Source organism: Balaenoptera acutorostrata, unplaced genomic scaffold, assembly GCF_949987535.1.
Source record: "Balaenoptera acutorostrata unplaced genomic scaffold, mBalAcu1.1 scaffold_1067, whole genome shotgun sequence".
NCBI lineage: Eukaryota > Metazoa > Chordata > Mammalia > Artiodactyla > Balaenopteridae > Balaenoptera > Balaenoptera acutorostrata.
In genome coordinates, this window is record NW_026646223.1 from 42,448 (window position 1) to 58,175 (window position 15,728).

At 36.9% G+C, this 15,728-nt stretch overlaps 1 protein-coding gene across 2 annotated transcripts in view; it reads right to left on the reverse strand.

Annotated features, from left to right (window-relative positions):
* LOC130706856 (estrogen-related receptor gamma-like) overlaps positions 1–10,591 on the reverse strand; it is a 52,224-nt gene extending 41,633 nt beyond the window's left edge. For both annotated transcript variants that reach the window (XM_057539525.1, XM_057539526.1), the window contains exon 1: positions 10,101–10,591. In XM_057539525.1, the coding sequence (XP_057395508.1) occupies positions 10,101–10,156 (56 nt within the window). In that variant the 5' untranslated portion in view covers positions 10,157–10,591. The remainder of the gene's footprint in view (positions 1–10,100) is intronic.
* Positions 10,592–15,728: the final 5,137 nt, after the last annotated feature.

Consider the following 15,728-nt stretch of genomic DNA (forward strand, 5'->3'; position numbering starts at 1 on the left):
TCTGATAAGCTAAGTTTCAAATGCCTGTCACCCATCTGCTGGTAAACAAGGAGACTCGATTGGCACAGGACATAACTGCATCTTCGAACATCAGAAATGATGGTTAATGGAATTGGAGTGGAAAAAGAAATACTTAATTTCTCCAGAGAACGTACACATAGATGCACCTGCTTATCAGAGAAGCTGCTGTTGACGCTGAGGGTTCCTTTATCAACAGATTCACCTGTAATTTCGTCCAGGTAATAAATCCTTCTATTCATTATAGCACACTCAAAAGCACCCCTACTATTTAACTTGAAGGAAAAAAGGCACAGAGTGTCTAGAACATTTACTTTCGCTAATGTAAAAGTGTTGGCATTTTACTTCATTCCCGATAAGCTGGTGCTAGTAGAGGTGATTATCCTTTTCTTATTCAAAGCCTAGCAGCATTTCGAAAAGCTCTCTCCATCTTATCAGGTGTATGAACAGCACAGTTACTGAAAACAGTTTCTACGGCTCCTCTCTCTTTCTGCCAAGCTATCTGATAAACCCCCAACTAACTAACTGTATTTACACACAATCAAACAGAAGTTGTATCTTCCTCGCGCTGTGGCCAGATTCCAGTTTGCCATAGGTTTTTCTGCTGTGACATTAACTTAACAAAAATGTCAGTAGTAGTACCCCAAACTGACAACAATCAAGAAAACACTATAAAAGCACTCAACTAGAATGCACGACAAACAGAGACGAAAGAAAAACAAATACGAAAAGTTGAAGGCAATCTCTTTGGAATTCGGGGTGGGTTGGGGGAATAAAGCGTACTGTGTATGCAAATCGGCATGAATATCATGCACTTACCTTTCACTAAAGTAAATGGTCCTTTAGCAAAACAGATGAATAGAAAAACAGCAATTTTAAAAGAAAACGCTGCTGGGATGGAGGGGGTTCAGGAAAGTTTTTAAGAACTGAACGGGCACTTCCTCATATTTCAGGTTATTTCAGTGTGGGGCAGAGAGGTTCTATAACGTAAGCAAAGTAAGACAACAGACAGTATCATCGAACTTACCCCATACACTGAAGACAAGACAGAAAGCAAGGCTGTAACATATGGTGACCACATTCTCAGGATAGATTTTCCAATCATTAAAACCCTCATAAATGCTCTAGACATTAAAGTTTTGTTCACTATAAGGAAATTAAAAAATACAAAAATACAATTTGAGTGTTCAACCTCATCATTTTTCTCATTCTTCAGACTTAACCCACTGAACAGTTCCATATAAAGGTATGAAAAAAGAATCACCCTCCAGACTAACATAAGTGGATGATCTGCTCTCCATTTCTATCTGGTACAAAATGCTTACCCTAGTTCATGGTTCATACAAATTGAGAGACATCCCTAATCGTTTCTGGGTAGCTCTTTGGAGCATGAAAGACAACAGTGATATTTCTCGAACATAAGAGAAATATGAACTTTACTTCAACAACTGAATAATAAATTCCTGACCCTAGGAAAGAATCTCTGCTTGGGCTTCTGTGCATAAATTGCACATTTGTTCCTCACCTCCCTTTGCTGAATGGCTAAGAGAGAACAGAAAACGGCAGCCACACGCTCCCACCTGAGCCCAACTCCTGATTCTGTCTAGACTCCAAGAACAGAATGAGCCTTTCCTTAGATGAGGAGGGCAATAAGATGAATTAGCCAAGTGTGCAGCTCAGTACAATTCAGCTGATGGTTGCCTTTCCATCTGTGACACTATGATCCCATGACTGATGAGGCAGGTCTCATTTAAGTCTGTGGATAAAAGGGATGCTTCTGTCATTTCATAGGACCCAGAACCAACTGTATACAATCACTTTCTCATATACATCTTTCCCCTTCTTTGGCCATGAATAGTTGGTTATGGGTATGATATTCTTCCTCAAAATATCTGATCTGTTTTAATAGATTAATGGCTGTGAAGAAAGCATTGTTAGAGTATTCTTTCATTTATGGAAAAATGAATACAATTTAACATGGCCATCTTACGTTTTTGGAGAAGTGAAAGTACTACAATAATTTGGAATTATGGAAGACAAAGGGCCATTGATTGAACAACCTCACATTTGAATTTTTCTCTTAAGTACCTTAGTCTCTATAATTTTTTATATGACTCACTATTTTTGCTCACTCTGAACATAACTTTAGATATTCTTTTCAAAGCAAAAGAAATTCTTATAAGTATGAACTGTAACAACATTTTAGCTGCCTTGAAAAGGACACCTTTTCAAACATTTTTACTCATATTGTATTAAAAAGAAAGTAAATGTTATTTATTTAACGAGTCCTTTGTTTAAATTCTCAAAAGCATTTTCAATGAGTCAAATCTTCCTAGAGCAGATGAAAAAGGAATTATCACATACAAAGATACCATCCTGATCATGGAAGAGAAAAAAAGAATTCAGTATGCTTCTGCCTATTTTCTGTGCCTAAGTTCTTGATTTACTTTTTTAAATTTCATTTTTTTTTTTTTTTTTTTTTTTGCCTATTGAATAAGCCAGATAAAAAGAAAGAACAAGATTTTTTTTTTTTCTTTCTCAGAAAATGTATGCAAAGTGCAACAAAGAAGAAATGTCCCTTGTTTCCAGCGGACTGGCAAGGCTGCTGCTTCAGACTCTCCACTTGTTAAAGTCTTTATATACATCACACATAAGAGCAACCGAGGCTCCCCACTTCAGACTTTTTAAAAAAGTAAATCCCATTATTATCCCATTACTTCCAAGACAGTAAAAAGATGTGAACAAGCTTCAGTTATACTCTTTTTTTTTTTTAACAAAACTCATTATCGTCTACGCTTTCTGTATTCCCACAGTTAGAGTTTTAAAGAGAAGTAAGCAAACACGCTGGTTTTCATTGCACTTCTACTAGCCATCAATCTCTAATACAATATGAGAATTTATTGGGTAGCTTCCCTTTTATTTAGTACCATCTTAAGCAGCTGTTTGCGGAGGTGTACGAGGAAGCAAAGTTAAATTGATATGTCTGGGGCTTCCCTGGTGGCGCAGTGGTTGAGAATCTGCCTGCTAATGCAGGAGACACGGGTTCGAGCCCTGGTCTGGGAAGATCCCACATGCCACGGAGCAGCTGGGCCCGTGAGCCACAGCTGCTGAGCCTGCGCGTCTGGAGCCTGTGCCCCGCAACGGGAGGGGCCGCGATAGTGAAAGGCCCGCGCACCGCGATGAAGAGCGGTCCCCGCACCGCGATGAAGAGTGGCCCCCACTTGCCGCAACTAGAGAAAGCCCTCGCACGAACCGAAGACCCAGCACAGCCAAAAATAAATAAATAAATAAATAAATAAATAAATAAATAAATAAATAAATAAATAAATAAATAAAAATAAAAAATAAAAAAAAATTGATATGTCTGTGATATGCCTGACAGCCCTTAGTATGGCTAATATTAATTTGTTTTCTTTGGCTAGGTAACTGCTGCCAAAGCATATTATACATAATGTGTACTTCCAATCAAAATGATGAAAAGTATATATGCAATTTTGTTTCACTCAAAGCAAGAGGAGAAGGCACAGAGGAATGTATATGACAGAGACTGCCTTTGATAATCAAAATATAAATTTGCTTCCAAGTTCATTTTTTACAATGTAATCTGATCTTAGGTAGGCTCTCCATGAGTTGAACACTTTAAACAACTCTTTTAATAGATTTTAAATGCCAAAAGCCAGTGTTTTTATTTATTATATTGTGTGAAAGAATTCCATGTAGCCAGAGGCTGCATTTCTAATGGCTAGTGTTGCATGCTATGTATTAATATTCAAATGCACATATAGATCTATGCCAGTATATTGAAATGGACTTTAATTGGCCCGTGAGAAGCCAATTTATTTAAAACTGTACTTTTTCTTTTATTGCTTTGCCTTAGTGAGTTATCTTCCAAATATACATGCATTGCCATCAATTAAAATGGCAAAATATTTGAAAAATCAAAACATAAAAAGCAAGTTCCCTCCAAACATTCAAAAAATTTTTTTGAAAATTAAAAGGGGGGGATGCAATAGTACACATACACAGCACACACACAATCTAAACCTTCTCAATCTGATGGTTTTGTATAATTGATTAGAAAATACATTTGGAAAATACTGAGAAATAGTGTCCAAATCAGAGAAAAAGAAACATCTGGCACTTCTGTAAAGAAAAACATAGAGAGGAAGGATGTGTTTGTTATAATTGAACGGAAATTATTCTTATTAGCTATGTTTCCCAGACTTCGAAAGTAGAAGTCTAAAATGAACTTGAAACAAGAATAAGATGCCAGGTAAATCCTTCAAAAGGCAGAAGGCTGTCACTTGACACCCTCAGATAATAAAGGAGCTAACTTTCAGCAGACGGATTGGCATAAAGAAACAGCAGGATTTTTTTAAAAACGAGAAACATTAAAATCGCTAAAGTACTCTACAAACAAATAAAGGTAGGAAATGAATCTAGGACTTTAAACAAAATATGAATTAGAACAAGAATTTGAATAGAAAGAGCATTTGGATAAGTGGTTTCTCTCAACACTCATTCAGATTCACTGAGCAAAATCACAGACCTTTAAACTTACCTCTTAGAATAAAATTCAGAAATTCAGAAATCTATGATGTACTTTATATGGATATAATACTTATTAATTTTCTTTATGTGTTTTTAGCAAAAACAAAAAGAAAATGACATTTACATAGTGAGGATAAGTGAAATTTATATTTTGCATTTATTTAAAAGCTATCATGTTTACATTTAGATATATTTGTCAGGCCCAACTGTATAAGAAAACAGTGTAGCCAAGAGCTAATTCAAAACTGTTTCTTGGATATGGGCCCAAACCATTAAATTATGTATTTAGTGCTAGTGGCTTATTTCCTATTTTACAAATTATTTATGATTTCTAGATATTGAATTTTAAAATGATAATAATTAACAATTTATAAAATCAGAAACAAATTAATGTATTAGGTGACCTGTTACCTGTCTGTTACATAGTAGTTAAACCAATTTAGTTGAAAATCAGACTTGGTAAATACCTGAAATACTAATTCCAGGTTAAAATTATGCATGGCAAATTTAACTGGACACTAACTGATTAGAAAAATACTTGAGATCTACTTTATTATATAAATATACATGATCACTCTCGCAGCATACCTATATTCTACATACATCTCTTCCCATGTATATATATGTATTTCACATGCATACTATACATGCACACAAAGGCACACACGTGTGTGTGGTATATTCTACTGACTGCTTTGGATTTTAAAGTAGCGTATGTGTATCTTTATTTATAATAATGGTATAGACCATGGGCATCCGTATACACATGGCTATGAAAACAATAATCAACAGCAAAACACACAAAATGCAGTAAGAAAAAATGTCAAGCGGCAGAGATGCTGGATGTCATCCCTGGGCTATCAAATACACACATAAGTATGATTGGAGAAAGAGAACCTAAATATTTCACTGTCAGAGAATGTAGAAAACAGCAATTCATTTCTATCTCATGTGCTTTAGGACAATGACAATTTAATACAAGGCCAGTGGATGTAAAAGAGATAAAAACTGAACAAACTGGGCCAGGGTAATCAAAGATTTTCTCCAGAGAGCTGACTAGGGCCGGAGCTCATATGCACTTATACCAGATCAACACTGTATTGTTTCTTTCTTCCATGAATTTGCTAGGAAGCAAAATTCAGAGCATAGCTTATCTGCTGCAATGACTTAAAAGTTCTAGTGAGATGCTGTCCTCTTATTTCAAAATGCTTGATAGGTGATTCTCAAAAGTTTATTTGATATTAATTGGTGTCATAGAAATCACAGCTATCAATTGCCACTTGTATGACAAAGTATCGACCATAAGCACAGATTTTAATTTATTTTTTGAAATAATATAAGCAAAACATTGAGTGCTGAAGAGCACTTTAGAAGTCAAACAAAGAAATACTTTGTTTAGTCACTAGGCTAAAACAAATGTTGAGGAATTTTTCACAAGTGATACAGACTTGAGGTTCGGCATTATGCCTACCTTCCCAAAGAACGGCCTCTTCTTTGTCTGCAGTTCTTGCAAGAGTGAGGTATTGTGAAAATATTGTTAAACAGACTCATAGAGAAGTTACCTGCCCCCTTTGATGAATAGCACCACGGACCTAAAATTAATTGCAAAAGTATGGCCCCGGCTAATGAGATGGTCCTTATCTTTTTTCAGCACAAGAAGCACAAGTATATTTCTGCTGGCTCGATATTTTACAAAAATGCCTAAAGTATTCTTAACTCAGTAGAAATCTGATTAAAAGACTTCAAAGGCACAAAATAACATAAATTCTAAGATCTGGAAAATTTGAAGTTAAAACTAATTTCCTGCATTATTTTCCTTTTAAACCTTTATTTTCTTTTTTGCTTTGAAAAGAAGAACAGCAAAAAAATCTTTTCTCTGGCTTCTATTAGCATTTTTTTTAAAGCTGAATTACAATACCATTCCTTATAAGGTGGCCAATATACATCCCAGGTCAGATTAAATCAAATAAATATATCAAAGGCCATCAATTTAGAATTAAAAAAAAGAAAAAAGAACAATGATACCGTATTGGGGGGAAAACACTGGAAAAATGGTCATCCATGCAAGAGAATTAAGGGATATTCACAAGGGCTTTGCTAATAACATGGGTTAATTACCGCTGCAACACACTAGGCTCAGTAAATAAAGCAGCAGTGCCATAAACACATGAAGATGAGAAACCCATCTCTATAAGAACCAGCCAACATCATCACCCTTGCCTCTGACCAGGAAATGGGAAGCTGTTTTCCAGCCCTTTCTGTAAAAGGAGGATTTCTAAACTTACCACCCAATCTGTACAGGGTAATACATAAATACACTGACACAAAGGGCTAGTGAAGCATGGGGGTGCCCAGCACTTACTCACCACTCCCATCCAACATTGATTCCATTAACTCAGAACACTTGTTTTGCTTACTCCAAGGAGAAAAATCATATGTTACATAATGCACACTGTCTGGCTATTTTGACTATATATAGTTTGGGATATGTACAGTAGTTATTTAATTTTTAGAGAAATAGAATTAATCTGTTCACTTTAGTGATGTGATGGGCAAGGTTACGAGACTCTACAGCTTAGGAACACTCACCCCTAAGTGCAGCTGGTTGTCACTTCCAGCAATTCACAAAGAAATCATCTGAAAACCCCTACCTTTAAGGCTGCAGGTGTTTTCAACAGATTTACAGAGAAGAAACAGGAAGGAAAAGTAATATGAGCTCCAAGTCTGGAGTTTAAGGATTCCTTCTTAGAAAAATAAACTTAAAGACTCTGTTCATAGTTCTCAAAGAAAATCACATCTAAAGTGACGTAGGCAAGCTCCCATCTTTTTAAAAAAATTGCATCCACTCTGGTTTAGGCTTTTTGTCGTTGTTGTCATTGCATACATTTTTCCTTCCTGCCTATTTTTATCCCATGTATTTTGACATGATAGTATTACTTTTGGATAGTTGTATTTCAATTTACTTTTAGCTTTTAGCAGGGAGAGATGAGGCAGAGAAAAGAAGCAAAACCCTGAAAAAGAAAGAGCAAACCTTACAAAATAAAACTTGCATAGCTCCAAACAGGAATCTTAAAACACAAATCTGTTTAATTTTGGATGTCTGGCTTTCCATGATCAGGCTGAAATTTACTGAACCGTTCCCTCCTCGCCTTGCCTGTTTTGGAGTGTTTCAATTGCCTTTCCTTCTTCCAGCAGCTGTGACAACTGTTAAAACAGTCCGTAAAATTAAGTCCGCTCTATAATCCTGTAGTCAATGTTACATTTTCATCAGAGGTTGAAAGGGAAGCATGTGACGAGCACACTCATTTAGAATGATTAGACTGACACATACGTCAAAATGAGCAGATATACTATTTTCATCTATTTATGCTATCAGTTATTACTGCTATTAAATGTGAAACAAGCTTTCAAGTATTATTCTCTTTAATGTGCTAGCACATTTCCTAAAATAAAAAATACATAGTTATAGGTTAACATTTTAGGCTCTCCTAATGGTGGTCAATAAATGGCACGAATCTTTTTAACAGCTTCCAAAGCAGAAATTGTCCAATATTCTCCTCTGAAACTGCATAACTCTGGTTTCATTTCAATGTATACTCACACGTGATGGGGTTTAACCCAGCACATTTACTATGAATATTAATAGCATGTATAAATTCTGTGGTTTATTAATTGAGACAGAGAGGCAGATGCGTTACTAAGCATGAGATCTTTCTGTCTGTCCGGTGAACCACGTAACCATCAGAACTGCATCCAAACAATAAATCTGTATTTTTTAAAGATGACTTTTAATTGAGCCAAAAAGAAAGCTAGTTTGAATCTTGCGCCAAAGCCAAAAGGACATGTGTCCTGATTTCATTTAAATGCGTCTGCTTTAAGAGGCTTATCTAAACTAATTATTCAAATTAGCTATAAGAAGTTAAATTCAAGGAAACTACAAAGAAGCCTGGGGGTGGGGGTGGGGGGGTTAAAGTTTGTTTAGTTTATTTATTTATGAGAGAAAGTTTCGAATTGGGTGAGCTTGGATAATGCATTCTTCCTGACATGAAGACATATGAAATTCTCCAGTGGGACAGCCTCCGGCGCGCGCTCACCTTCAAACTTCACTTGAGTGGGCAGTCCTACCTTTGTTTATTTTTCATTTTTATTTCCAAACAATTTAAGGTTGTTTCTTCCTTGGAGTGTTTTCTACTGACGCAAGCACTGCCTTCCAACCTTTCAGTTCTTCCTAAATCCATCCCTCGGCTAATATCCCTTGCGTGAGTGTGTATGTGTGCAAGCATGCACACATACACGCGCACACACACTCACACTCACACGCACGAGGAGCCACTGAGACTGCAAGTCACTTTTCATCTCTTGCTTAGTTACAAACCAAGGCAATATGCAGTCACTAAGGACCGCTAGTGGACATCTACCTATAATGCACGACCTTCTCCTCTGGAGAGTTTTATATTTTCTTCACTGTCTATAGAGAGAAACGTTTGCCAAGAGCACTCTTTTCAGAATTATAACAGTTGGTATTACTGTAATGGGAAAGCAAAGCCATACAACTGACTCAACAGAAAGAGGAACCAGTGACAGCTCCCGTGATAAACTAATATTTCAACGGTGGGTTGAAATTAAGTTTATGACCCACTCATTTACACAAGAATGCCTAATTTACTCCTTTTACCCCCTACTCATATGTCCCCCACCTTGAGCGATCCAAATATGTATATTTCCATGTGCATAAAGATATTCATAAGTACCAATTAAACTGCATCTAAGGACAAAAGTACTTTTCTGCATTTTCTGGACACGATACATGAAACAAATCCACAGTCTCAGCATTGTCTATTCAAGGGGAAATTTAGAAAGTCACTACTGTTTCTTCTTTAGTGTTTTTTTTCCTCCCCTTAAATATTTATAATGTGTGAAAATCTCATGTTACTTAATGGACTGATTTGTCAGTTAAGTGCTGACTTAATGCTAACCATGCAAATAACATTATTCTAGCCCCCAGATGGCACAGGGCTAGTTTTTAAATTGTTCTCTGAAGGAGAATTAGTAAATGTGCAATTCTGCCTCTAACTCTGCGCGGTAAGAAATGACAGGGAGCTGAAAATATCTGTCAAACTGCAAATACATAAGAGGCACTCAATAGTATAAATCAGTTTGAATCCTGTATTTTAAAACATTTTTCCTTGGGAAAATGGGTCCTAGTAAAAGATGCATTTTAACAGTTCACTAAGCATTTGTGCCAAGTGCCTATTCTTAGCACCTGAATAAGAAGTGACTGTCACCCAGCTGTTTTACTGACAGTCACTGAGCTTTGCCTCAAAGGTAACATTGTAGTCAGAGAACAATTCTCGACTTACTGAATTAGGAGATCACCCTCAACACAAAAGGCACAAGACAGACACAAACAAGCGCTCGTGCGCACGACATACCCAGGGCATTACCTGAATCCGTGCGCCAAGATCCATTCCGTTCACCCCACACTCTCACCCCCAGGACGAGTTTTAAAAAGGAAAGAAAAAGGTACCTACTCTTCCTCGTAGTGCAGGGAAAAAGATTCAGGAAGGCAAAGTTCTACCGAATCCATGTGCGACCGGCAACCATTATTTGCGCACCCCCGCTATAAATCAAAGTTTCCTTGACAGAGCAGAGCGCAATTAACACAAATGTTCTCCTGGTGACAAGCCTATAGGCACAGCCAGTTGGGACCAGAGCTCTCACACTCTCCTAATCAAGGACTTAAAGCCCCGATTGGAGCTTATTAATATGAAGTAGAGCTTAACATATGCAGTCCCACCGGCCCAGGCGCGCAGCCGATTGGGGGGTCTCCGCCCAATCAGGACGGAGGCGACTGGAGGCTGCGAGGAGCCGCGGAGCCGGGCAGGTACTGAGGGTGCAGAGACGCGAAGGGGCTGGGAACGGAGCGGGAGAGAAAAAGAGAGCGAGGACCAGAGACCGAAACGCTGCCCGTAGATACTGGGCTCTGCCTTTTCTTTCTTTCTTTTTCTTTTCTTTTTTTTCTTATATTTTTTTCTCCCTCCCCCCCCCCCCCCCCCCCCCCCCGCTCCGGGAAGCGAGAAAAGAAACCTAACTAATTTAACCCTCTAGGCACTAGGGATGTGTGTTGGGTTTCTCACCTAAGATCTCTTTTGCCTCGCACAGAAGAACTCACGCAGACTCTCAGTTAATTTGGGAAAGGATTCTGCGGAAGGTAGAGAATGAAGTTTGTCCTGCCGTAGTCTTGTGTTTTATTCCACGGGAGGGGGGCTCCTTCTTATTTAGTGCTGTACTTTCTCATGGATCCGTCATCATGTCGTTGCCTGTTTCCCTAATCTCTACTGGGCATTAAAAAAAAAAAAAAAAAAATCCAAGACATGCTTTCTAAATTGTTCGGGCATGTGAAGTGGGATCGTCATCTTTGAGGTGGAATGCAGTTTTACACAACTACAGAAGAGGAAAGCGTACCTCAAGGCAATTTGCGAGAATGGCTATGTAAATTCTATGTGTAAACATTTCTTTACCTGCTTCTATCTCTCTACCTATAGATATACAATGCATAGCTTTTCAAAACAAAGGTAAACAACTGCAGAACAAATTGGCTGCTCCAGTTTCAGGGGTGGGACACTGAGGGCCGTAGGGTAAGCAGTACATTGAAACCATCTCAATGCATTTTGACAAAATAAAGACTTTTTTTTTTTTTTTTTTGTGGGGAGAACATTACTAAGTGGTGCACTAAAAGTGTTCTTAATCATATACTTATTTCAAGGTAAGCTTCCAAACTGGGAGACATATACAAGTATATATGATTTTTACCAAAAACGTCAGCTTTCAAATAAAATGCAGTTTATATAATTATAACATATAACACACGCTGTTACGTATAACACACGCTGAATGCTTTAAAAAATCAACCCAGAAACATTTTGTAAATCATCACACAGTCTGGTCATTATAAGGACTAGTTTCAAACAGAAGTGCTTTTTAAAGAAAAGAGAATATAAGAGAAGGGTCTTTTTTCTCCAACAGTGTATAAGCCTGTTTTTAGTTTCCATATAACAAAGAATTTTCTTAAGTCCTATTTTTAAATACAGGATTTTTTATACTAGCAAATGTACAATGGAATAGCTACCAGCTATTTATAGCAAAGAGATAACTGCTACCTTATGACCCGAAATTTTGATATAATTCAGCTCTACTGCATATTAGTCCTACATGATATAAATAGTATAATCTTTGAGATCAAAATAAATTAGTTGAGATATCCAATCTGTGTTAAATTGACTAGATCAGAACTCAACTCAGTCTTTCAGCCTCTCAAATGTTCTAGGCCTTTAAAAAACAAAACACTAAACTAGAACAGCCACATTAACATTCAGAATATAAAAATGACAGATATGATTTGGTCCCCCCAACAGAAGAAAGCAATTTCCCTGCCATGTATTTAGCCATATCTAAGATATGGGCCTGATGCCTTTTATTTGTGGTCTAAATGCATACAAGTTTCTAGTGGAGAACTCACATAGCAAAAACTGTGCCTAAGAATACTGTACAAAAGCAGGTAGTAAAAGCTTAATTACCAGTAGCATTATGCTGTCTATATTGTTAAATGTGAACTCAGCAATTAAGATGTAAATTTGGTTGTGAGCAGTGAATTAAAAGAGCTTTGAGATGTAGAAAATCCAAGCATTCTGCAGACACCTCGGAAGGAAAAAAGAGATTTGTCTATTCAATTGAAAATGAGACATGTAATCATTCTATAATTTAAAATAAATAAATAAAAAGGCATTTGAAAAAGAAGCATGATTTTTCTAAAATACAATAAAAGAAGTAGGGAAATATTGCTTCACAAAGACAGAAAAACATCTTTGGTTCAAAGATTCCTACCTTGATTTGTGAATAAACTAAAATTCTCAGGGTAATTAATAAATCCATATACAGCAAATAAAAGTTTCATTCTTATTTTGTCCAGGGACATTAAAAAAAATAAAAATTATTGAATGTACTCAATGGATCTTAATGTACTCAGCACATTCAGATCTTGTACCTGTGCAGAATACTGTACTCTATTCAGTTTCTTTCCATTATCATCCTGTGACAGAACCTGCTTATTACTCCTTTGAAATGGCCTTTTAAAGACAAGATTTGTAGTCAGTTATTTACTGATGGACGTTAAGTCACCACGTTTCATGAGAGTTATCTTTTATTTCCTAGAATTTTCTTATTTCTCATAGGGTACTTATTTGACCCATTATGAACCATTTGACTGTGTTGGTATCTACTTTTAAACATATTTAGACTCATATTCATGTGTAAGTCTTTTTTCTGTGCTCACAGAGATCCATGTACAAACATACACGGTGTGATCCCCACAGATCTTTCGCTAACCGTATTTCATCTATGCAAGGTGCAGTGTCCATTGAACTAGCTGCTTTCTGAATGACCAAAAGTGCACTAGGTTTGTAGAGCTGGTTTATTTTCCCTCGGGATCAATGTGTCACCTCTACAAGTCAAGGACCTAAGATTACACCTACTGTCTTGAATCCAGTTTAACCAATTTAAACTAATATCTACTGCACTAAACTTGTGAGACAGCTTCCAGAATATTTTATAAACACACAGCATAGTCATCTCAAGAATCTTCCCTAGTCACAGAGCTTTTTTCACCTTGAAGGAGGAAAGAGTGGATAATCACAGGAAATAAACACACCATGTGCAATATTGAGCATAAGGCTTTAAGAATCTCAACTACAAAGGATTTGGGGGGGGAAAAAAAAAGCGAAACAAGTGAACAGATAAACAGCCTAGAATAAACACTTTTGCCCACCAGTCTATACACTTCACAATCTTACCACAAGGAGTCTACCCAAAGCAGGACAAATGGAACCAAACAAAAGGATCCCTATGAGTGTTTCACAAAGAATATTAACAAATTAGTTAATATCAGCCTATTAGGCATCAGGCCCAGGGTCCACACGCATAGTTTCAATCTCTTCTCCTTTAAACAATGCAGCTTAATACCCAAACAACTTCATTCTCAGGCCCCAATGAAAGCACAGACACCAAGAAGAAAATATCCTTCATTTCCATTTGAAAGAATGAAATGGCAACAAACAAAACTCAAGTGGAAACAAAAGGTAAATTCCTGTTGTCTATACCAGACATTTTACTGTATTTGAGTCCGGAACCATTTCCTAAAACATTCTAACAGTGAATTCTTATGCTGCTAGAAGGGAATGAGAATGCTTAGTCCTGCTATCACTGCATGCTAATAGCTATTTTTAGTCCCCATCTTCCTTTTCTGAAAATTAACAAGACTCATCTGTATGAAAATGTTTATAGCTGCCACACTATTTCTGCAGCAAATCTTGATTTTATATTGCACATTTGCCATTTGTTAAATATTGCAAACTAAACAAGGCATCACAAATCTAGATTTTCAAATTGCCTTGTAATCTACTTTTGCGTATCTTTTCAAGACCATAAAACCTTTGAAAAGCTATTTAACTTTTGGAACCATCTTCCCTGCTGCCTGTGATATATTGTGTATAGTATAATACTACAAAAAGCAAACCTAGACTTTTACAAACTACTATCTTTAACTCCAAAAGAAAACCCACAAGGAACATCCCTGGAAAAAGAACACTGAAGGACAAGCAGAGGCCTGGACCCCAGGTTCCCCTCTGCCCCCTCATGAGCTGTGTGCCTCTGTGTCACTAGTTTCCTCATCTGTGCTTTGGGATTTTTCTTTTTATGCTATAAACCTGCTTAAGAAGACACCTTCCCACTGGGAACATAAAGACATCTTTCGAAGTCAGTATGACTACTTTATATCACCACCAAACCTCTATCAATTCATCAAACCTCATTTTCTGTTGCCTTTCATTTCTAGGGCACAGGCTTTGATATTTAAATTATTGTCTCGATTGGCAAGAAGCAATCATTTCTACAGAAAGTGATCGCTTCCACAGAAACACTAATAAAAACCTTTCCTTTTGACAAATCTCTTGCCCTATAAATCCATCCCATTCCCAAATTACTGAGTCTATGTAAAAAAAGCCCATTCTCTGGGGAGCGATTACCTCACCTCCATAATACACCAAACTCTTTTCCCAGTGTGTTTGTGAAAGTGAGGTGGGGCGGGGGGGGGGGGGGGGGGGGGGAGAATCAAAGGAAGACAGAGAAGCTAATAGAGGCAATTCGGTTTCTGTTTAATTAATTCAGGATTACTTCATTTTCATTTTGTCAAGCTAATCATATACATGGTAAAATGTCAGTAAAAATTAAAGTATAAACTACAGTAGCTCCAACGGGAAAACTGACTCTAGTTATGTTGTATTTCCAACATATTTACCCTGATAAAATACCAACTGCATTTTTTCGTATCCTACAAGCTTTCTATAATCTGCGTGGCATGTATATCCAGAGCAATAGTTAACATTTTGAGATTACACGTTAATAAATGAGTTGCAGTTGTATTCTTTCCTGAATGTTAAGCACCATGAGCTAAATGCAGAAAACATTCAAGGTCAATGTCCCATTTTAGACCTTTTCAGGCAGCTGTAATATTATGATAATCAAGCTTAAAATATTCCTATAGAAAGAGTAAATTAGCCTTTTCACTTGAAAGATGATTATGATAAACAATAAACCTAAGAGAGGACGAAATCCCTATTTTTAAAAGCCATAAATTGTTGACTCAATCATGTGTGTGATCGTGTTGTCCAAAATAAAGGGTAGCTTAACTCTGAGAGGAAGGCAGGGGGAGGGATGGAGAGAGAACAGGAGCAGAAGTGGAACAAATATGACAGATTTCAGAGTAAGCAATACTTGCTTTGATGCTAGTAAAGCGATCAAATTATCCATCTTAATCACTCCATTCAATGCATATTTGAAGCTAAAAAATGGATCTATCCATGACACATCAAAAAAGCACAAAAGTATTTTTTTCCTGATGTATTTGAACAACAACACTGTTTGAAACTTCTCTTTTCATTATTTGCTTCCATGAAACTTTTTGTCCATATTTTCCAAGGACCAGCAATTTTTTTTTAAAAAAGTGAGATATTCAGCATCTGGTGTCCATATAAAGAGGCTTAAAGAGGTGATTATGCTTTTTTTTGGATCTTAGAACTCTCTGACACACTTCTGAGGTTCTTTTT